The sequence below is a fragment of the Rhyacophila brunnea genome, unplaced genomic scaffold (assembly GCF_057557595.1).
Source record: "Rhyacophila brunnea isolate RB1 unplaced genomic scaffold, BYU_Rbru_1.0 scaffold_13, whole genome shotgun sequence".
NCBI classification, from domain to species: domain Eukaryota; kingdom Metazoa; phylum Arthropoda; class Insecta; order Trichoptera; family Rhyacophilidae; genus Rhyacophila; species Rhyacophila brunnea.
Genome location: NW_028232785.1, coordinates 30286953 through 30311945, shown reverse-complemented (window position 1 = coordinate 30311945; position 24993 = coordinate 30286953). Strand labels below are relative to the sequence as shown.

The 24993-nt window shown below is 37.5% G+C and overlaps 1 protein-coding gene across 1 annotated transcript in view; it reads left to right on the top strand.

Moving 5' to 3' along the window:
• Positions 1-24993, top strand: part of LOC147077248 (monocarboxylate transporter 12-like) — a 55574-nt gene that overhangs the window by 11235 nt on the left and 19346 nt on the right. Inside the window, exons 3-11 of the mRNA XM_085940771.1 lie at positions 4336-4437; positions 6118-6234; positions 8225-8358; positions 10518-10711; positions 12723-12866; positions 15092-15158; positions 18397-18512; positions 20541-20720; positions 22819-23075. Of these exons, the coding sequence (XP_085796897.1) occupies positions 4336-4437; positions 6118-6234; positions 8225-8358; positions 10518-10711; positions 12723-12866; positions 15092-15158; positions 18397-18512; positions 20541-20720; positions 22819-23075 (1311 nt within the window). The remainder of the gene's footprint in view (positions 1-4335; positions 4438-6117; positions 6235-8224; positions 8359-10517; positions 10712-12722; positions 12867-15091; positions 15159-18396; positions 18513-20540; positions 20721-22818; positions 23076-24993) is intronic.

The following is a 24993-nucleotide window of genomic DNA, read 5'->3' as shown; positions in this document are numbered from 1 at the left end:
TTATTTTTTTTATAAACAGTTTACCAAAATTACGCTAATTTAAGTATGAGAAATGACTAACACTACAGTCGAAATCTACAGTTTCCTGTCACGGCCTGACGATAGTGTAATCATTATACAGTTATCTTTAATGCGTCTAGCTAGTTTGTCATTCAATATTCGAAGGTTACTATGATGCCATGCCGTCAACATCATCACGTCATAATATTGTACATATTGTAATACAGCTGTGACTTAAATGAGGCCAGGGTATATGTACAATGTACATAATATATCAGGTTATTGCGCTGCTGATGGATGAATGAATTAAGGGGTGTGGGTGGTTTTAGCGTGCCAGTCTACCCTCCCCTGTAACTACCAATGGCCCTGGTATCAGAGTAAAAAAAACTACCCCGAACGTGCCGAATTGACTAGGTATAATTATTATTATGTTTTTTTAAAATACGTAAAAGCGTTCAATTGGATAGGTACCAACCCGTACGACCTAGATGATAATCGATGAATTTAAAATAATAGAGATTTTTTTACATTTAATTTTTCAACGTTGATTTTACCTTACGCCGTATATCGTATATTATGTAAATTATGTGTGTTACGTTTATTATAGTAGTGCCAGCATGAGCTTAAAGCATTGGTTGAGGAATCACAGTTTCTTCTGGCATTGTGGCTACGACGAAATCAGCTTGGAATGGTGTTAAAGTCATTTAAAACAGCGGCTTAAGGTCCCAGGTTCGAATCCTGGGTCTGGCAAGTACACATATTGTTTTTCAATTTGTGTGTGAGTCAGGGTATGGACCTAATAGGTTGAGCAAGTGGCTGACATCCATTTCTCGTAAAAATAAATTTTGTTAAGGCTTCAGTTGAGGCATGGTCTAAAAATATCGTGGCTTGGCGATGCACGGATCGTGCAAATGACGCGTGCCGAACGAAATATAATTTGTGATAAAAATCCAACATACGTCCATTTAATGTTATGTTTATTGTTATATTACTAATAATAATAGTATATCCATTGACATGTTTTCTTTTTAAAGCACATAACACAACATAGACAAGTTTTTTAGTCATCTTTACACGATATAAGAATATTTTCATCCAACGCCATGACAAAACAAATCGACGTGCAGACCCCTCGACTATCGGTCTCCGATTGGCGACTACTGTTGAAAATTATTTGCCGTTTCACTGCTTAATACAAACCTACACTCTGTGTAGGACCATTTTTATTATATGATCTTATTAGGATCAACCTATTCCATAGATGTATTATTCCAATAACAGCCTACTCCACTCCTCGCTACTGGTAGATAGGTACTTATGAAAATATTTTCAAATATAACCATTTATTTTGCGATCACAGTTAGGTAGGTACCGATCATCGATTCAGTCAAATCGAACCATAACCTTCAGATACGTAAGTTTAGTAGGTAATAATATTTAACCAAATAAAATTATGTATTCTAGAATAATGTAGGTAGGTAACTAATGAACAAACACAGGTATTGTTTTGTCATGCAACTTGATAATAAAATCGTTGTACATACAAACTATTGTATTAGCAAAAAAATGTCGGGCTGGTTTATTTTTTGGATTTAATTTTAATGCTCAAGCATATTGTGATTGGGAAAAAAAGTTTGCGGATATTTTAGCAAACTTTTAGTGAAGCTTTTACAGCATTTTGGGGCAATCAGTACCAACGTAGGTAATTCTCTTGATAAACGATATAATATAATATTATATACGTATTTTTAATTAACTATTTTTTATTTTATTCTACGAATAATTCACGAGATTTTAAGAATGCATCATTCTAATTATTTAACATACACAATTCTGAAAACACTCATGAGATAATATAGCCAAGGCAAAATAAAGGGTTACATGTAAGTTGTACGTATGCAGTTCATCGTGGGACACTTAATCGTGCGCCGCAGTACGTGAAACATGAGTTCGTATAACATTTTATCAAATGAGTTTTTCGTTGAACATTTCACCGTGGAATACATTTGCACGTATCTTACAAAATGCGGCGATAGTTTGCAAATAGTACAGTTCAAATTAGATTAACCCTAACCTAAAGATATATCCACATGTTGTAGCATACGTACAAATATACTCCACGGTGAAATGTTCAACGAAGAACTCGTCATTTGATTAAATGTTACACGTCCTTGTTGAACGTGTTAAGTGTCCTGCGGTGAACTGTTTACGTACAAATTTTCGGATACGGTTGCTCTCAGTACGCCTACGTAATTTAAACACAACATAGTTAACCATATTATATGTTCTACTAAAATAACTCAAAATAATTACCACTAAATTTATATTTAACACAAAAACAATAAATTTCAGCAACACGTGCTCGCAGTTTTCAAATGAATGTAATCAGTCAAATCCATATTTACCGGCGACGTTTTCAAAAAATATTTAATTCAGCCGTAGAAATTCTATCTTACTCTAACGCATAGAGCGGAGATATAAGCGTGCCGAATGCTTACTCACTCACACTTATGGTTTTTACATATGCATCATCATCAGCCATAATCCACAGCTGGATGAAGGCCTCTTCAAGCTGCTTCCACTTCTCTCGGTCCTGTGCATTGCGTTGCCACGTACTTCCGCAGTACTTTATCATTTCATCGATCCAGTGGCCTCTAGGTCTACCTTGCGGACGTTTTGTACTTCTTGGATACCACTAGATGACTACATTTATCCAACGATTGTCTCTTTTTCGAGCTATGTGTCCAGCCCATCTCCATTTAAGGCTTTTAATAAACTCTATTACATCGCAAACTCTTGTCTGCTTCCTTATCCACTCATTCCTCTTTTTGTCCTTTCGCATAATGCCCAGCATGCATCTCTCCATACCACGTTGTGCTACTCTAAGTTTCTGGATCTCTCTTTTACTTAGGGTCCATGTTTCACACGCATATGTGATCACGGGAAGCACACACTGGTTGAACACTTTGCGCTTTAGGCACAGTGGAAGGTCACTTTTGAAGATATTATTCAGGCGGCCAAAAGCACTCCAGCCTAGCTTTACTCTGTGAACAATTTCATCAAATATACATCCATCTATAGACACTTCTTGTCCCAGGGGCCTTATGTTGTAACTTGTGAGTTGAAGTCACCCAGCGACATAAGTCATATGACATCATTGTGACGTACTACCGGAGTGAGTCAATAGTCTTTTTAGAAATTAACGCTACTCTAATACTGGCGTTATTCATTGTCCCCATACACAAATAGGTGTTTCAGCATAATAATATCTATGGTGAGCCGTGTGCTTGGGCGGCTCCCCTAGATTCATTTTTTTTTTTAACATTTTGTGGACATTACAAATTATAAGTTTAAGACGTTCACAACATGACATTTAGAAACAAAGATATATAAATATAGCAGTAGGTATTACATAAAAAAAAGAGATAGATGAGTAGATAAATTAGTTGAAGATTTAATGAGTTAAGCAGACCCTATTTTAAGAATTTATAAAACAACGTCTACCTAAAGTCATTCTCACGTAGGTGGAATATATCAACACCCGAAGCAATTTCGTTGAACATAGTTATCTCCCTCCTAATTGGCATTACCAGTGGCAAGTTGGTTCTGCACCTTGGGAGAATAAACAACTGATGGTCTCTATTTCTAAGATAGTTATCAGGGACACACAGGTCAACACTGCCCAGAATGGCAGAGTTCCCATTTATACCTCGTATAAGCAGGACTCGAAATGGACCGGAACGCACCGTAGCGCCTTTCCGGTTCATCAAATCCACAAAATTATCGCTCCGTCTTGTGGAAATATTAATTTGACCGTCTGAGATAGATATTTCATATAATAATAAAAATAAAACCTTATTTTTATAAATCACATTTACAATTGATGTAGTAGTATAGTATAATATAGTTGATATTTTCGTAAAATTATCGAGCGCTCCGGTTCGTAAAATTTTCCATTTCGAGAGCTGCGTATAAGCCGAAAAAAATACGTAGCTAAATAAAGATTTCTTCTAAATTGCAGACTGCAATATGTAAGCATGCCTAAGAGAAAGTCAGTTGGATAAAGCCACGGATAGTATCCATACAACCTCAAGTAAAGGAGTCTCAAGCATACGTCATGTCTTCGGGTGACTTCATGTCACAAGTTAGGGCTGCAGATAGATGTAGCTTTTCACCTGTTCGAGCTGAGTGCCATTAATGAGGATCTCTTTTTGGCCAGCAAAGCAGTTGAACATGCCATTTTACATATCATTCGGAACGATTCTAACATATTCCTTCAGGTCGCTAATATAACCTAACATGAAATTGATATATTTTATTATTATTGGTTTGCAGCAAGGCTTGGCGGGAAACGGCACTAGTGCCGACCACCTACAGAAGCAAGATGGCGCCGTCGGGGAGTTCCCTACGCTCTCAGTCACAATACCAACAGACGAGGTACCTATATTATATAATTATTTAATAATATTATAAATAATAAATAAAATAAAGAGCCTTTTTATTTGTTACAAACAAAAAAAGTAAATGACAGTGAATTGACTATATCTAACGTATATAATTATAACCTATGATTATACCTGTTATGTATATATATCTATCTATCTATGATTTTTTATATTTTATCTATGATATTTTTATATTTTTGTATAATACATAGGGATATATATTAAGATTTTTATTTTGTATATAACACTAATAAATAATGTTTATATATTAAACAGTGCTATGTAACGTTTATATTAATATATTATATTTTTGTATTTGTAACTTGAATATTATTTTTAATGCTATACTAGTTTGTTTGGTTTGTAAGAACCCCTCTTCGGGTGAAGGCCTCCTCCAAAGAAAAAAATCCCACTGGACTCTGTCTTTTATATTTATTTTGTATTTTGATAATATTATATAATATCTAAATCTTGATTTTAGTTTACTTCGTTTACAAAAATGTGTGAATACAAGAAGTGGGGGGACTTAAAAGATACCACTGACTTCCGGGTATAGTCTCCATACCCAGCACTTTGAGTCTAATTTAAATTTAATCTAAGGTATAATAATATTTTTCATTAGTTCTACCTTCATCTTGCAATGGCGAAGGGTGGAGGTACGCTGTTTTTTTTTTCTTTTCTTTTCTAGATGCCTTTATGGATACCTCGCAATTACTATCGAGGTTTCTTAAGAGCGTACATAAGTGAAACGGCAAATAATTTTCAACAGTATGTGAGACGTAATTTCGGCCGCGTCGCCAGTCGGAGAGCGATAGTCGACTTGTTCGCACGTCAATTTGTTTTGTAATGGCGTATGAGGAATATATTCTTAAATCGTGTAAAGATGACTAAAAAACGTTCCGCATGTACTTGAAAAAGGAAACATGTCGATGAATATACTATTATTATTACGAATATAATAATTAAAATAACATTAAAAGGACGCATGTTGGATTTTTATGACACATTATATTTCGTTCGGCTCGCGTCATTTGCATAATCCGCGCATCGTCTAGTCACGATCTTTTTAGACCATGCCTCAGCTGAAGTATAGCCTTAAAGGACTTTGGCACGCAAACTACTCTACTTGATGCTAGTCAAATGAAAAGACAGATGCCTTTTTGAAAATCATTATTCGTCTACCCGCATAGGGTATTGCTAATTTGAATTCGGCCAGGGCCTATGAAACCGTCTTGCAAAAACCTAGGCGATTAAGATCTGACATAAATAGTGCACACTAAACTTTGTCAGTCAAACGTATTTGTTTTCATTGAACTAAGACTACAATGTGTAGATAGTGTTTGTAAGTTCTTAAAATTCAATTAAACCCTACCTAATCCAAGCCATAGTAGATAATGATAAAAAAAATATTCTTTTTTCACTCGTTAGCCACTTGCTCAACCAATTAGGTCAACACTCTGACTCCAAATACACATTGAAAAATAATATATTGTGTACTTGCCAGACCCTTAATTTGAACCTGGCACCCATGACATTATAAGCCGGCGCGTTAGCTGCTCGACCATCGTGGGCGTGGGGACTATAATATTATAATACTTAAAATTGGCAGTTTCTCATTAAATCAGAGTGAAAATATAAGTTCATAGTTATGATTGGTCATTTATGTTTCCAGGTGGTGGTTCCAATGGACGTGATGTCCAGCTCTCTGCTGTCGGTACAGTCGGCACCCGCTCTGGAGGCCAGCACCCCTGCCACGAGGCCGCAGCATTTGCCCATCACCACGCATAAGGTAAAGGTAAACATATTAGATACTAAGGTTAATTATTGAAATATCTGTCATTTAGATTTGATGGCCACTATCACAAAAAGGCAGTGACGTCCCGTGGGGGTAGGCAGATTGAGCGTCGCTTGGGGGCGGCAGTTACTCTAAGGGCGGCAAATCGAGGAGAATCATTAAATATATATAGGAATAGGTACCTAAACGTAGTAATAACGGAAATATCTTTCCATTAAGAAAATCAGCTCACTGGTTGGAAACAAAATGTATTAATTTACTAACATACAAGGTTTAATAGGACTATATTTTTGTTGGGTTCGCAATGTCTAGTTTACCTCCGTTGTCTTTGGAGGTCACGTCCTTGATGACCAGCAATGATACATGCAGATTTTTGAATTATATGTAGATACATACCTAATTTAAAACTTTTCCAAATATTTTTGCCAGTCGAGTTTAGGATGTTGCCAGGTGTATTTTAAAATGTATCTGAAGCCGTGGAAATATGTCTATTGAAGCAGAGATAGTATTTAAATTAGATTCAGTAGTATATATTTTGTCGGTAATGTAGCTATACCACACATTTCTTAGATATTCTTGTCAGAAGGATAATGAAAAATATTGTATTGAAAACATGGGGCGGCATTTTGTCTAGGGACGTCACTGCAAAAAGGCACTTCATATAGCTGGGACAAATGGAACGGGTGCAGGGCGAGAGTGCATCACTCATGATCACTCCACGCCAAACTAGTACAGTCTCACAGATTCTGTCACCATGACCAATCTTCCTTGATCATGCAGTGATTATCCAAACACAATCTACGTCCTGCAACATAAACATGGACCCTCCAAACCAACCCGCCCTGCACCACACTCACTCTTAACCCCGGTATCACGAGGCCCTATGTTTGATGGGAAGCATCAGCAGTTGTTTACGCCTGACAATGTCTCAGAAGCAGATATCCAAGACTGAGATCACCACGCTCTCAAGTGAGCTTTGACTGAGTCTAATAAAAGACGTAATTTAATAAAAAGTGCCATGGGAGAGAAAGGCTAACAAAGCTAAAACAATACGGACAAACAAAACTAAGTGAAGAGATCTTCACGTCCGCAATAAGATGCTGGAATTTTTTTAAATGCAGTATAATTGGCCTTTGTGGCGATCAGGGGCCTTATGTTAGAACTTGCGAGTTGTAGTCACCCGGTCGACATGACGTCATATGACATCATTGTGACGTACTACCGGACTGATAATAGCATTCGAGAAAATAACGCTACTAAAATAGTGGCGTTATCCATTGTCCCCATACACAAATAGATGTTTCAGCATAATAATATCTATGGTGAGCCGTATGCGTTGGACGGCTTGCCTCGAGCGTGTATTGGCTGACGTCACATTTACGTCATGTCGTCGGGTGACTTCATATCACTAGTTAGAATATAGGGCTGCAGGTCAGACAGCCCGATGGGCTCCAACAACTGGTTTGATTGACTTGAGAATCTCTCCTTTCAGAGCACATTTTCAAACATTCCTAGAAGATGTGTTTTGTATCCTGTAGTTGTCCCGGTTGTCCGCCACATGGACATGTTGGCTGGGTAACATATTGTCCAAGCTTGTAGAGCTTGGCAGCGAATCCACAATGGCCTGTCAAAAACAGACTGGTGTAGTGGTCAGGAGTCAATTTGGTTATGTCCAATTGCCATTGTATATTCAGAAAGAACAACATGTTATAATAGGTCTGCCTATGTGCTGCATATCAAACATGGAAAAAGGCGCGGGACGTGGTTCCAAACCGAGAGAAATGACTTGACCTTGTGCTAGAGACGTTTTCTAAAGATGGCCAAAGTCCGTACTGGTTATAATATCGATTATGACTTACAATAGGGAGAATATTTAAATTTTTCTATAGTTATGTTACTAATTTTTTTAATCTATACTAAAAATGTTTTGGAACCAGGGCTATGCTAGAAGTAGTGTTGTGATGAAAAAATATGTTGTTTGCAGCCCTGCTATCTCCAGAGTCCCCCTGACACGAACCTGGAAGAAGAAGACAACCTGCTGACGATTTCCAGCTTAACCGCGAGGCCGCTCATCGCCAGGTCCAAAGCTCTCAGGAAGGGACCAAACATCAGTCCAAGGTAATATAATTATTCACAATGGATGTCATTTTTTTGAAGTTATACTTCTTTTGGCGCGTTTGGGAAATCAGATGAGAGTGTATTTTTGGCGTGTGGATTGTGCACTCGATTGGATTCGAACCACCGATTGTTCGGTTATCAGCTGAACGCACTACCTTTACGCCACAGTATGATACTGCAATCGTGACGATTATACAGTATAATATTATAGTTTAGAATTGTTCCGTTGCCTAGGCAGCGAATTTTTTATTGTCAGCCATTTGCAATTCCTTACGTAAGCAAACTATTAAACGTCATAGTGGCAGTTTGATACACCCCTGTTACAGGCGGGCTTCTCTCGGTGTAAAATAATCATTTAGTAGCTATAAGTCGAAACGTAACCCTGATGATGGATGAAAGAGATAATTTTAAGACTAAATATAAGTATTCAAATATAATAAATTTTGCCGCGCATTGCGCAACGGTGAAATCCTCGCGCGCCGGCGCCAGGGTCAGGCTCGTGATTCGCCAAATCAAAGATCATGCGATCAGATTTGGCCAATCACGAGTCTTTTTTACTAGTCGGCGTGGGTACGGGAAATTTATAAAGAAAAGAAAGAAAGTTAGTAAGCGTCCTTTGTAAACCGTGTACGGACCTGCGAAACTGATTGTAAAAACAAAATATGTAAAAGACTACAAAATAACGTTGTGCAACTAAATATACAAATATATAACGCTAAGACCCGCACAAGAAAGACTTATTTAATTTAACAAACATAAATATATCGTTCTTTTTTGTGAATCTGGGGTTCGATGGACACCTGAGCTAGCCGCTGGAACCCCGGACATCTCAAGTTGTTACTTTAAAAATAAAAACAACGAGAAACCATTATATAATTTAGTAATATAAGTTAAAGTGTATAGAAATAAGCCAAGGGCGTTCCAATAAGCGGTCCCTTTTCTTGAGTGTGTAATTTAACAAGATAATTGAGAGCTAGTCGAAGAATCTAGATTATCACAAGTTATGTTTTTGTTTTGTTACGCCAAAGAAGTATAACTTCTAACCCGCGTACATAAGTACACACACCGATTTCTTTTTAGTTTCTATCCAAACAAACGAATAACAATGGTAAATAACTTTTAATTCAGAAATTTTAGATGCATCTTTGGTACAGACACAAGAAGATAATATAAGGCTCACATTATTCGTTGAGGATCAGAAAACCTTGGAAGATTTTAAGTTCTTAACCGTGTAACAGATAAAAGAGGTAGAATACATATCAGTGGCGAAGGGTGGAGGTAGGCTGTTAAGATCTGCCATAAATAGTGCCGACTACACTTTGTCAGTCATACGTATTTGTTTTCTTTAAAATAAGACTACAATTTAGAGATGGTGTCTGTTAGTTTTTAAAATTCTATTAAACCAAGCCTTAATAGATAATAGTCAAAAAATACTCGTCTATCTATTATCTAAAATTACGCAATTAAATCATACATAACTTTGGATATTTAACAGATAAAATAATATTTTTTATCTATTATAGTTTGGTTTAGGCATTTAAAAAAATGAAAAACAGTATTTGTCAAATAAAAGTAAGTATGAATGAAAAAGTGTGCACAATTTTATCGTATCACCCAAAGTATACCAAAACTATTATGGTTTGGTTTAGACAGGCTTTAATTATTTTTACACACTAACAAACACCATTTGTAAATTTTAGTCTTAGTTCAATAAAAACAAATACGTATGACTAACAAAGTTTCTCCTTCGATCATGTCCGATCCTAATAGGATCATAACATGGGCCTCCACAGAGTGGAGGTTTGTATTAACAGATTTTTGTTTTTACGAGAAATGGATATCAGCCACTTGCTCAACCTATTAGGTCCATACTCCGACTCATACACAATTTGAAAAACAATATGTGTACTTATCAGACCCAGGATTCGAACCTGAGACCCACGACACTATAGGCCAACGCTTAAGCCGCGCGGCCAACGTGGGTGCAACAAAGTTAAATGTGTACTATTTATGTCGGATCTTAACAGCCTACCTCCACCCTTCGCTACTGATACGTAGGTATAATAACCTCAGTAATGAAGAAGAGATTGGAGATTGATTGTTTAGAAAACTTACCACCAAAGAGTTCATCTATGTAATGTTTCACCATCTTGTTTCAGCCAAGAAGAAGCACCTGACGGCGGTTTTGGGTGGTTCGTCGTCCTCGGCGCTTTCTTGGTGCAGTTCTGGGTAGCTGGACTCGTCAAGTCCTACGGAGTCCTCTACGTCGAGGTTTTGGAGACGTTTCCGGGGTCCTCGGCCACGATGGCTTCGTGGGTGCCTGCTATTCTGTCTGCGCTTTGCTTGGCTTTAGGTAAGTAACAGCAATCAGACTTTTATGATCTCCGTGATAAATTAATCTACAACTATCTCTTTTTGCAAGTTATTGGCGAGCCGTTTGCTAATTTAAATCATCATCATCAGCCGGGGTCGACCCACTGCTGGACGAAGACCTCTTTAGCTCATTCAACTATTCTCGGTCCCTATTGTTACCCGTGTCCGGAAACTTATACGTATGCAGTTCGCCGTATCACACTTCACCATGAAATGTTGTGTTGGAAATTTATGTCCGTATATTAAAGATCGTCCAACCTCTTTGGGTCGTATAGTTCTCTTCATCTTCTTTCTCGGCACTTCATCCCGGGGCGGGATTTGGCCTCCTCTACAATTGTCCTCCACACGCTCCTTTCCCTGGCTGCTCCTCTCCAGTCTCCAGCCCTCCCCATCTTTCTCCAGTCCTCTTCGATACAGTCAGCCCACCTCTTCTTTGGTCTACCCCTAGACCGTTTCCACTGTGGGATCCACTTGGTCATGATTTTTGGCGTCCTGTGCTCAGGCATTCTCTCAACTTGGGTCGTATAGTACCTACTGATCTAAAATTCATGTCTAAATAAAACACGGTTCTTGTCGGTTTATACTTTACAGGAAGCCAGCAGCAAACAAATTTGGAAAATAGCCGATTGGATTATTTGTTAGGTTAGGTTAGGTTTTCATTCTTGAATTTTGCCAAAATCAGCTATGAAAATTGAATTAATGTTCATATTGAATCTAATAAAATTGGAGACTATTTAGTAAACGGCCATCTCTTTTCCTTTCCGATTAGAAAGCTTTCAGCGAACTGTGTCACGGTGAAATGTTTTACTTACAATTTACATGTAACCGATGCTACCATGTATATCAGAGGCGAGGGGTGGAGGTAGGCTGTTACAGTGGCGCACCCAGGTTTTAATATTGGGGGGGGCCCAAGGAGGAGAATGAAAATTAGTCCCATAGGCTCTTTTTCTTCTTCACAGCCTAATTTCTAGTTTATCGCTCTTTTGTCTATTGCACTCGGTGTACCTACACCATGGTCCCCACATCCTGAAACGGGCCCTCTGGCTAGGATATTTGGCGGGCCCCCTACCTACCGCTAAAATTAAAGGCAGTGTGAAATACTACATTAACGTTTTTCAAATTGTGTTTTAGTTCAAATTAAGGGTACTTATACTGTGAATTATTGTCGATTTTCAATACATCCACTTTAATAATGGAGCTGTCGAGTATCGACACATAATAATCAAAAAATATATTGCACAATTATTGAAAATGTTCATGGCCATGAAGTATAACTTTTTTTTACTATTAAAGCTAATTTATGATGTGTGTTTATCTCACTTATCTGGTCAACCTGACACGCCGGGTCCCCACAGCCCGGGCCCCCAGGCTAGAGCCCTGTCAGCCCTCCCCAGCATGACCTACACCACTCCGGAATTCAGGTGGACACCGAGAATTTTTTGACAGTTCCATTAGGGATTGGGTTTCTAAAAAAACCTGACATTAGTGTTTCGAAATTTTTTGTGTTAGAAATTAAAATCTAAGAAATTTTTCTAGAGGGTGCTGGAGAATTTCAAATCATTTTTTTGCCGTGTTTTTATTTGTCTAATCTATTGGCTTTTAGTTTCAATGTTTTTTGGGTGCGCCACTGGGCTGTTAAGATCCGACATAAATGCTTAGTGCAAACTAAGCTTTGTCAGTCATACTTATTTGTTTTTATTGAACTAACAATACAAATAAAACTGCAGATGGTACTGGTTAGTTTTTCAAAATTTAGTTAAACCCTGTGTAAACCAAGTTTTAAGCGTAGATATTTACCTGAATACACATTGGTCGTTGACCAAAATACCTAAAATGTTGACTTACCAAGTTTTTTCACCAACCTCACGATATAATGGTTCAATGTTCGCCAATGTCCACTATGGAAGGCACTTGTTGATGAGTATTATTATTGTAGTCACCGTTGAAGTCTGAATAATCTAACGTCAATTTATTCCTTCCTGTTTTTCCAGCCCCAGTCAGTTCTGCGCTGTGCCAGCGTTTCTCCTGCAGATCAGTCGTCTTCATTGGAGGATTATTTTGTACCGCTGGAATGGCGTTCAGCTATTGGGCCACCTCACTGCTGCATTTACTATTCACCTTCGGAGTTCTGACAGGTAATTATTACCAATCCTTTCCATTGCACTGCACAAACCATTTTGGAGACGATATATTGTCATTATTAGGTTTGCTATGTTTCATAATAAAATGACATCAGGCAAGAAGTTAGTAGAATAATATTATTACTCTGGCAAAAAACTCTAAAGTTTTAAAAACTTCAAAACCTTCATCAGATCTATATTGACAGATCGTCGCTGTAGGATTGGTTTACCGAATAGACCAAATGTTCAGGAGACAAAAAACAAATTTCATAATCCTATATTTAAATACATGGAGATATTTAAATTGTTATTTTTACAGCATATGAATGATGTATTCATTACCATTACAAAGTAATTTTAAGAAAGGGATGGTTCTTGTCCAATTAGATTCAAAAAAACATTCAGCATTAAGAGGTTGATTTCGACAAAAACGGATATTCGGAAAATCAATCCTATAGCGACGATATTATGGGCAGAATACTGGACCTTAAGGGGGATCCTTATGCCAACAGAGAACCTAGCGGAAAAATACGAAGCTTGCAATTTAAGATTTTTTTTGTTGATAATTTACAATTTCAACTGTATTATAAATATGTTTCTGAAAACATTAAAAAGATTTTTTTTTAACTCAAAGATAAACTTACAATTGAGGCGTCTAATTCCAAAAAGTGATAAGTCCACATTTGGTCAAAATCGAGAAAAAAATACGCACGTATTCTTTGTATAATTTTACACAATATGTATCGATCTATAAATTCCAAAACACGACATAACTCTACGAAAAAAAATATTTTAAGTCTCGATTTATTACAAAAAGCGCCAAGTCCGTGTTTCATATTATTTAAAGCTTGGTTGATTTCGCGCGTGTTTAAGTCAACCAATAAGGGAACGTTCAATATTGAAAAGGGCGTCTCCCATGCTGTAGCATCTAGTAAATTCATGACAGTGCCATGGAAATATGTGCCTTATGCGGAGTAAATTAAAAAATGAGGTACAAATAGCGTTACGTCCAATTTTATTTTGCCTATATTTATTATATTTAAGAGTTTATCGGCTGAAACAAATTGCCATTTGGTTGTAATTTCGACATAGAATACAACGGAAAAAATAATCTCACGTTAAAACAAATAATTGAAGCTTGAAACATAAAAACGCTGTTTCCCGAAAATATTGAATTGTGGACTTGTCGTTTTTTGTAATTAGACCCCGCAATTGTAAAAAAATTGTGAATATGTTACATATTCATGTCATAAGTTACGTTATTAATACATTATTTTTATGTAAGTTTTAAGTTTATTAAGTTTTCTATTTTTTCTCGTGTAGATTTTTGACTAATTTCATCCTTTTAATATTCTTTTATATTCATTTAAAAAAATATAACTTGATATGCTTTTTATTATTAAGAATTTACCATGGTGTGTTTAATACAAAAAAAATTGTGAGACTCCCTCGTCCAAATGAAATCTTATGGCAATGGCCAACGGTGGAAGTAGGTTGTTAAGATCCGACATAAATAGTGCACACTTAACTTTGTCAGTCATACGTATTTGTTTTTATTGAACTAAGACTACAATGACTGTGTAGATAGTGTTGGTTAGTTTTTAAAATTCAATTAAACCCTACGTAACCAAACCATAATAGATAATAGTCAAACCTTCTATCTACTATTTTTTTCTCTACCTTGTTTTTTCTCTAACTGATTACTTGTAATTTTTATTCTAAATGTCATGTTGTGAACGTCCTGAATTAATAATTTGTTATGTACTCAACATGTCTTTTTTAAATAAATAAATAACATAATTTTGAAAACACTTCTGAGAACATAATATTATATTAAGTATTATAACCAATAGAAAGAATCTTTTTGAAAAAAGTAAGACACTCCACAGGAACCGAACCTGCATCTCTCAGGTATCGCGCCCATGCACATAGATCACTATGCTAAAGGAATCATACTTAAATGCGACAAATTTTAACTACATAATGGCTTTTAATACTCTCTGAAGCGTTTTCCAAATTGAGCTACTAACTAGAATGATACATTCTTAAATCTTGTGAATTATTCGTTGAATAAAAATAATAGTTAATTAAACATTATTGTTTGGTTAAGGCAGGGTTTAATTGAATTTTATAAACTAACCAGGACTATCTGTAAATAATAATTGAATTCTTAGTTCAATGAAAACAAACACGTAACTCTCCCTAGCTACAGAAATACTAAAATATGACTTTGTTTTCAGGGATCGGGGGTGGACTGTCAACAACCCCTGGGATCATTATTGTCTCACAATATTTTGAGAAACACAGGTAAAAATATTTAAATATAAGAATAATAATTAACCATTCCTGCAATCCATCGGGTTCTTGTAGTGGGTCAAACACACAAAAAACAGCATGTATTTTATTGCCCAGCTTGGGTATTGAACCCAAGCCCTACAGATTTACAGACGGCTATGCTACTAACTAGGCCACCGAGAATAGGTTAATAACATAGTGTGACTTATAATGTTCTGATCATGACTGGAAATTTGTATGCAGTTCGCCATATCACACTTCACAGTGAAATGTTGTATCGGAAATATATGGTCGTACATTAAATACCGTCCAACCCAAGGCCTGAACAAAAACGATGCATGAGTGCGAGTGAGAAAGTATTCGGCACCCTTATAATCTCTGCGACACGCGCTAGAGTAAGATAAAAGGTCTACATATTTTTGAGTCAGTTTCCAAAAGTATCGCTGGCAAATCGTGGTGAATCGCTTCACGTAGCATCGACAATCTGCGAGTTCGTGTTGCTAAATTTGCTATTTTTTGTGTTAAACATAAAGTCAGTGGCATATATTTTTAGTTAATTAAGTAGGAAAGGTGGTTCTGCGTGTTGTATTAAAATATGGTAGCCGTACTGATAAGCAAGAAGATGGTATTACGTTTCATAAGTAAGTTGATACATGTTCGTGACAATTTATTTGTATATTATTATATATTTTAATATCAGTGACCTAGTGTTTCTTTAAAATAACTTAAATTATGGATATCTTTACCTAGTGGTTGCATTTTGACCGCTTAAAAATACTATATAACGTAAAAAAATAGAAAATTATATTTTAATTCTGAGTGTCTAGTGCGAGCACTTTGGGCGAGCACTAGCGAAATGGTCTATGGTCTCGAAAATTTGTAGGCGAATGCGTTCGCTCGTCCACAAACCAAATGCACGGCATGTAGCTTCATTTAGCAATGCAACGGGTGGCGTCTAGATGTATCTATAGTCTATGGTCCAACCTCTTTGACTAGTATCTAAATAAAACACGGTTCTTGTCTGATTACAGGAAGTCAGCTATACACAGTGACGTCCCTAGCGCCAAAATGCCCCCACATTTTTTTTACAATATTTTTATCATCCTCTCATGACTCCAATATCTAAGAAATGTGTTTTGTGAATACATTACTAACAAAATGTATACCACTAAATGCCATCCCTGCTTCAATAGACAATTAACAGATATTGCAAGTCCACGGTTTCAGATACATTTAAAAATACGCCTGACAACTTCCAAAACTCGCGAGTGACTAGCAAACATTTTACACAAAATTGAATAATCATGTACCTATATACCTATAATTCGCAAATCTGCACGTGGTATTGCTGTTCACCAAGAACGTGATGTCCAAGGAAAACGGAAGTAAACTAGACATCGCGAACCCAACATAACATTATAGTCCTACTACAACTTTTATAGTAATTAATACATTTTGTTTCCATCCAGTGAGAAGAACTTTTTAATGGAAAGATATTTCCGTTATTACTTAGTTTAGATGGCTATTTCTATAATATATACCTAATGATTCTCCTCGATTTGCCGCCCTTCGGGTAACTGCCGCCCCCAAGCGATGCTCAATCTGCCTACCCCCACTAGGCGGCACTGGCCATACAGCATACTGGATTGTTTGTTAGGTTAGGTTAGGTTTTCATTCTTGATTTCATGAATTTTGCCAAAATCGGTTATGAAAATTGAATTAATGAATTTAATAAAATTGGAGACCCCATGGTATACAGTCATCTCTTTCCGATGGAAAGCTCACGGCGAACTATGCTACGGTGAAATGTTTTATGTACAATATACATGTAACCCGTTCTGATAGCCGAGTGTCTCATAGAGAAAGGCATTTTAGACATAATGCTTAAGATAAGGGTGTAAAAAAGGATATTGTGTGATGTATTAGAAATTAGCTGGATACAGCTTGAAGAAGGGATAGAATTCGTAAAAGATATACTTAGAGGCCGCTGGAATAAAATCTGTGAAATACATGGTGACATGGCAATGCAACGCAACCAAGAATAATGGAATTAGCTTGGAGAGGGCTTCATTCAGATCCAGTGTAATATTCTGGCTACATTATGAGATGTTTCAAGCTGTTTGCGGTGTCGAAAAACGCTAGATATAACGCCATATGCCAGATGGAAATTTTGCAAGCTAGATACCTATTAGAAATGCTAAAAAACACTGCACGTCATAACTGAACTTAGGATTTACTGGCAGCAATAGTATTTTTTTAAGCTATCGTAACAATAAATAACCAGTGTTGCCAACCGTACTATAATTATAGCATTTGTACTATAATTTTGGTCCGCATACTATGTATGATATAAAACAGGTATAGCACGCTCAAAATACTATAATTTTGAATATCGGAAAAAATATTTCAAAAGTACTAAAATTTCGATATTTCCTTTCGATAAATTGGTGCAAAGTACTATAATTTCGCAATATAAGAAGGTTTGGAGAACTTGGCAAAAAAATCCCTAGACAGGTTTGAAATGAAATTTCTTGAATTCTTCGGTAAGCATTTTTGGTCAGAAGAGGTACCGAAATAAAAAGGGGTCTCGGAGTTTCTCAAATTCTCCGTTATTTTTTTCTGAGAAACAAAAAAACCTATACATTTTCAACAGATGACAACGCGTACTATATTTTTTCCACATATGTATACCATAATTCGACTTTTAAAAGATGGCAACACTGTAACTAACTAACGTAAAAGTGCTGACTGTCTCTTCAATTCATTCTACTCATTTAGTGCTAACACCGCGACTGGCGCGTTTGCTTAAGTTGGCCATTAGATATAATTAATGTGATATTAAAATGTGGTAATTACATATTAATTAACAGGAGAAACAGGGAGCAAGACGCGATGTTGTCATTTTATGGTACTATTTGACAATCGTAAAAATCGGTTAACCCCAAAAAGAGTCTGCGCAGTGTAGTTCGTTTTTTTCCGGCAAGGTTCACCACTTTCGTTCTACTGCGCAAGTGCAGATCGAAAGAATCCTACTGTCGCATGAAAATTCAGAAGCTTAAACTTATTTTTTTGATTCATGCATGCAATCTTGCCAACTGCATTATAATACATGTTTACCCATACAGTTTCATACACAATGCTTACTGTCAACAGTAAATCCATGCACGTATAAACGGGGTACAACTAAAACTCCCCCCATTCTTTCACGTTAATCTCTATGTCACTATTTAATGTGTGTGTCTCTTTCCAGAGCATTGGCCAACGGTATATGTGTGAGCGGGACAGCAGCAGGCAGCTTTGTATTCCCCATGGTCATAGAACATCTGGTCGACAGATATGGATTTCATGGGACTATCCTCCTTCTGGGTAAGATTTTTGTAAAGTCACGAGGGTAAAATCGCTTGAAGGAAAAGAATGTCTATTTTAAAAAAGGGTTGTCGAATTAATAAATTATAGATATGTTGATACCAGATGGAAGTCTCCCACAAGAGCCCACCTCAAAGGGCGGACCGAACCATCAACTTTCCCATTACACCACAGCCTAGGTCCACTCTTCGCAGTTCTCGCAACCCTCGGCCGAGCAGAGCCTGCCGTTCCTCAAATCCGACTTTCGATTTCGTCTACACTCCCGCCAAAACACAGACGCGGTCTGCCGAAAACGGCCGCTCCCGCCGCCACTAGAATCCGTCGGTAAAACAGAGAAGTTCGTGACCGACAGACGAACAGGACGCCGAGATCTGACAGTTGGACGCGAACGAACAGCATCCCTCTCTCGTATCAGACGTCGACCAGCCAGCATCTCTTCTCTCGCCTCGGACGCGAAGCTACAAGCATTTCCAGCCCAGCTAGCATCTCCCACCAAAAAGACCGCATCGCTATGCCGCAAGCCCTGACTCTCGCCTCGGATGCCAAGCATCAGCAGCCCAGCCGCGACACCACATCTGCAGCCCACCAAATCGCCATTACCAACCCACCGCCAACGACAATACCCTGTGTCAACTACTTATAATAAACCAGCAACAACAGCATACACCGTGCGTTTCTGTATCCCACCCCCGCTTCTTTGGCCATGACATTATCACGGTCTGCCATCTCCTCCTAAGCGCGAAGAAGGCCGGTGATAATATCAATAGGGTACAGATCACGGGAGATGGCATTTTGCAGAAAGAGCTCGCTATACGAATGGGAATGGCTGGGGCAACATTCAACTCAATGCGGAATGTCTGGGACTCACGATTGTACTCGGTCAAAACCAAATGCCGCCTATTCGACGCTTGCATTCAGACAGTGCTGCTTTATGGTAGCGAATCATGGCACCTTTTACTCACAGCAGTACGTAGAGTTGGGTTTCGGGAATTTCCTGACGGGAATTTTCGAGAAATTTTCGAAATTTTCAATCCCGAATCTAGAGAATAGAAATTTTTAACATCTCGGGAAATCCCAGATCTCGAGAATGACATTAATATGGACGAAGCATCTGGAAAAAAAAATGACACTCACTTTTTTGTAGGGTCTGCCGAATGGCATAATATGTTCTAACGACATTACAATAAAGGTGATATTGCTATAAATTCTCGATGCTTCTTGCCGGGTCTGCCGAATGGTTCGGTTCGAACGGGTTCGCTCAAACGAACATTGCTACTAGAAACACTGTTCTAACGCCATTACAATAAAGGTGATATTGCTATAAATTCCCGATGCGTGATATCGCATAATGGATATTGCGTTACGTCTACCTATGCACGTGCGAATGTTACGTTTGAATTTACTTGCTAGCTACTGTACTGAGTGCGTCGTCCATTAATAATGTCATTGGAAAAAGTGGACAGAAAACACAAAACGTTCAAAGACTGATCGGGGCACTTAACACAATTAAGCCAAGGTCGACTCAAAATGAGCGCAATTTTTGCAACATCAGGGAATTTTGATCTCAAAATCATATGCGATTGTCAGACGCAGCGATTGACAGTCTGTGTTTTGAAGTTCCATTTTAATAAGTAGGTAATGTTTTTAATTATATTTGTTTTCCTACTTATATTTTGTTTGTCTTCTTACATGAATAAAAAAAAATCATATTTTTTTGGAATTTGTCTGTTTTTACACTGATTTTAGGATTTTTACAGGTTTTTTTTAAATTTCCCGATATCTCGAGAATTCCCGAGAACTCTTTTCTGGAAATCCCGAATCTCGAGATTGAGATTATCTCGGGAAATACCCAACTCTAATAGTACGTTGTATAGAAAACGCTTAAAAGAGTGAATGCGACTTTTTTCATACAATGAAATCTGTCTGAGAGTTCATTCCACCGAAAATTTTAATAAAACGTCATTTTCGAGGCGTGCCACGTGTGGCATCGGTTGCCGGACGCTGATTTAAATGTTGTTATTATTCCAGGTGGTGGAATGCTTCATGTGTGTGTCAGTGCAGCTTTGTACCGCCCCGCTCCCTTGATGATCAGCGTTGAGGAACCAAGCCAGCGTATCGCGGGACCACCTTCCCACTGTTCCACGGCGACCACTGATACAACATTACTTAGCTTCAGTAATCCAGACTGCAGAAACATGGATCCAATCGGTAAGCCATCACTGACCTCTGTCAATTAAAGAAACCGCCAGCTTACGTAGATTGACCGAGTAGTTCTGTATAGTATCAAATCCTTGCTTAAGAACCTAAGTACAGTACACTCTCAGTAATTCGCCGCTCGATTATCCGACAACTACTATAATCCGCCGTTATTTTTACAAGTAGAAAGCACAAAATCAAGCTCTATAATTTGCTGGTATTCAATTGTCAAATTCAGTAGTCCGCCTCGTACAAGTATACAACGCAGATGAGATGGGCTTATTTTGGAAACTTACGTACGTTCATCGCGAAGAAAGTTATGTACCAAGGAGGAAAGTGCCCAAGGACCAAATCACAATTATGCCGTGCTCCAATGGAACCAGGACACACAAACTGAAGGTTTTGGTCATAGGGAAAGCCAGGAATCCTAAGCCATTCAAGAATATCTGCCTCACTGAACAACTAGTTGTGTCAAGTGATTTACTGTTTAATATTTAGTTAATAAACTTGTTTATAAATACCTAAGTATAATTTAGAAAATACTTGATTTTGATTATAAATAAAACCGTAATTTGCTAGTACAAATTTCTCAAAAAAAAAAAACTATTTTTACGAAATACCTGTTTTAATTTTTACCGTATTTTGTATGTATGCACTATAATCCGCCGCTTTCACTATTTGGACACTTGTCTGGTTTTTGGGATGGCGGATTACTGAGAGAGTACTGTGCATATCTCGAGTAGTGTCGTGAAATATGAGATAAACTTAAACAGGTCAATATTTTATACAATAGGTACGCGATGTGATAGAGGTCGCTAAGCAGTTGAAATAGCAATGGGCTGGACACTTCGCTCGGCGAGTAGACAACTGCTGGATAAATGCTGTCATACAGTGGTACCCCAAGGGGCACTAAACGTCCACAGGGATGCCCTAAAATCTGCTGGATAGACGAACTTATAAAGTTCAGTGGATGTTAGTGACAGTAAATAACTAGGGACCGAGAAGAGTGTAGGGAGGCCTTCATCCAGCAGTGGATCGACGCTGGCTGATGATGATGATGATGATACTACGATATAAACATTTGTTATATAAATAAAACGCGCATTCAATATTGGTAACATTTGAGAACGCTCAAATGAAACTCGAAACTCAGGCATTTTATGGCCTGACCGTCATTAGGTCATAAACTAATACTGGCTTTAAAGTTTTGCTCTATGGCGACTGGCTTTCGCATTTCATTCTTATTAATCTGTTAATAATAACTTCATTTATCAAATTAACAGAAAGGGCTTGTCATTATCGAGTGTTTGTACATGAGTTGTAGAAGAATTGGTAGTTTAATGAAGTACTCACCAGGGAAATGATAGATGTGAGTTTGAATACCATTCAGTCCAACATTTTTGTATGTTTCTGAGGTTTTTCAAAATCATGTTAGTATCAATTGCGAAGGGTGGAGGTAGGGTGTTAAGTTCCGACATAAATAGTGCACTCTTCACTCAGTTGTCAGTGATACTTATTTGTTTTCATTAAACTATTATGGTTTGGTTTTCGCAGGGTTTACTTGATTTTTAAAACTAACCAGCACCATCTCAGTTTGTATTATTAGTTCAATGAAAACAAATACCTACGTGTTTGACCTACAAAGTTAAGTGTGTGTTATTTATTTCGGATCTTAATAGCCTACCTCCACCCTTCACCACTGGTGAGTATAATAATTGTTACCATAGGATATAATATAACAAATAGAATTCCGATAGGCTATATTCAATACGCTACATTTTGATGCAGGGTTTTGAATGTACGAGTGTCCTACGAAAATGAAACACGCATTATGCACTTGGAATAGTGTGTGTATACACAAATATTAAATGAGCGTCAAAGCATAAACCGAGAGCAGTTGTCAGTATGTGACGTATGCCGTATTCTTGACATATGCTTAAGTTTATTCCGGATTCTTCCTTACTCGAGATCAGTTACCTGCTACTCCTTACCCGTTAGGTATTTCAATTCCCATTATTTCCGAGTTCCCTGATAATTACCTACCTAATATGTAAAAAAAATATTATATTATCAAAACTGAAATTATGAAATCAAATGATTATATTTCTAGATGGCTTAAAAGTAAACAACCGACTGGAACGGCTGTTCCTCAATGATCGACTCAGTGACATGGACATCTTCTTGAATCAGAAAAACGCTTTGCTGAATGCTGAACATGAAAAAGCACAGAAAATGGCCGCAATAGAAAGCAAAATGGCGGACGACGCGCACAAAAATAAGATGGCGGGCAGTGAGATCAGCCTGAAGGTTCCAGCCTCACCCCGGAGTAACTTGATCAGCGATCTGTTTCATCCTAGTTTGATAGAGGTAAATAATCCTAATGATGGCTGCGCGGTTTAAGCGTCAGCCTATACCGTCGTGGGTCCCAGGTTCGAATCCTGGGTCTGGCAAGTACACAAATATTCTTTTTCAATTTGTGAATGAGTCAGAGTATGGACCTAATAGGTTGCGCAAGTGGCTGACATCCATTTCTCATAAAAATAAAAAAAATCTGTTAATGGAAACCTCCTCTCTGTGGAGGCCCATAATATGATATTATTAGGATCGGACATGGTCGGGATTTATATAATATGAATGCAGAGAGTAACGATTTAATTAACTACACCGTATTTAGCAATGATGGTTGATTTGTAACAAGATTCACACTTGTAGTCTGAATGTCAGGGCTACACTAAGTAAGTCAAAAATGCATTGTAAAGATAGCAGTCGCGCACACAAGTGAGGGTTTTCAGGGTCGGATTCTCCCCAGGAACAAAAAAATATGAATTATTTAGATGAATGGAATATTACATCTTCTTCTTCTTAGTCAGAAACTCATGGCTGAGGATCGTGACCCCAGTAATTTGGCTATTTGCAATTTGTAGTTTTAGTTCAATGAAAACAAAATATGTATGACTGACAAAGTTTAGTGTGCACTATTTATGTCAGATCGTAACAGCCTACCTCCACCCTTCGCTATTGGTTTTTATAAACACACGTTTTATGAGGAATGATTGTTAGCTTGGTTATTAATTGAAAAACACCTTTTAAAAAACAATAATTGATATTTACCGGACGCAGGATCCGAGCCCGCGCCCACATATTCAGGAATGAGCACTACTCCGCCATGGGTGCCAACATAATATTATTAAATTTAATTATTAGATACCTACCTAAACCGAAATAAGTAAAACGGATTTCAAGTTATACAATACTTGAAACTATGAATCATTCAAAAATATTTTTGCCCACGATGGCTGAGCGGCTTACGCGTCGGCTTATAGTGTCGTAGGTCCCAGGTTCGAATCCTGGGTCTGGCAAATATTCATATTTTTTTTTTCAATTTGTGTTTAGAGACTGTACCTAATAGGTTGAGCGCAGTGACGTCCCTAGACAAAATGCCGCCCCTAGGCAGTGGCCAAAATGCTGCTACATTTTTTTATACTGTACTTTTTAGCATCCGTTCATGACTTCAATATCTCAGAAATGTGTTACTACCACTAAACCACTAAAGCGAATTTAAATGCCATCTCTGCTTCAATAGACAATATTGCGAGTCTACGGTTTCAGATCGGTACATTTAAAAATACACTTGACAACTTCCAAAACTCGCGAGTGACCGGCAAAAATTTGAATAAATTTTAAATTAGGTATGCGTGTGTCATTGATGTTCACCAAGAACGTGATGTCCAAGGACAACGGAAGTAAACTAGACATCGCGAACCCGACAAAAAAATCATGTTAAAACTTTTATAGTACCTACCTAATTAATAGATTTTGTTTCCAACCGGTGAGCTGATTTTTTTAATGGAAAGATATTTCCGTAATTATTAAGTTATGGTAGCTATTTCTATATTATATACCTGATTCTCCTCGATTTGCCGCCCTTTGGGTAACTGCCGCCCCCAAACGACGCTCAATCTGCCTACCCCCACGGGACGTCACTGGTTGAGCAAGTGGCTAACATCCATTTCTTGTAAGAACAAAATCTATTAATACAAACATCCACCCTGTGGAGGCCCATATTATGATCATTGAATACGTGTATTAATTAAGGCGCTAAGTACCAAAAACATAAAAACTGACATTTTTATAGAAAAATGTTCTACATACCAACGCCAATAACTTCAACTATAGTCTAAGTGCCTCAAGCAAGTCAAAAAAATACAGCAAAATAAATAAACCTGTCGACGTTATTACTCCGTTGGCGTGTTTTATTTATAATGGTGTAAGTAGCACTGCAGTG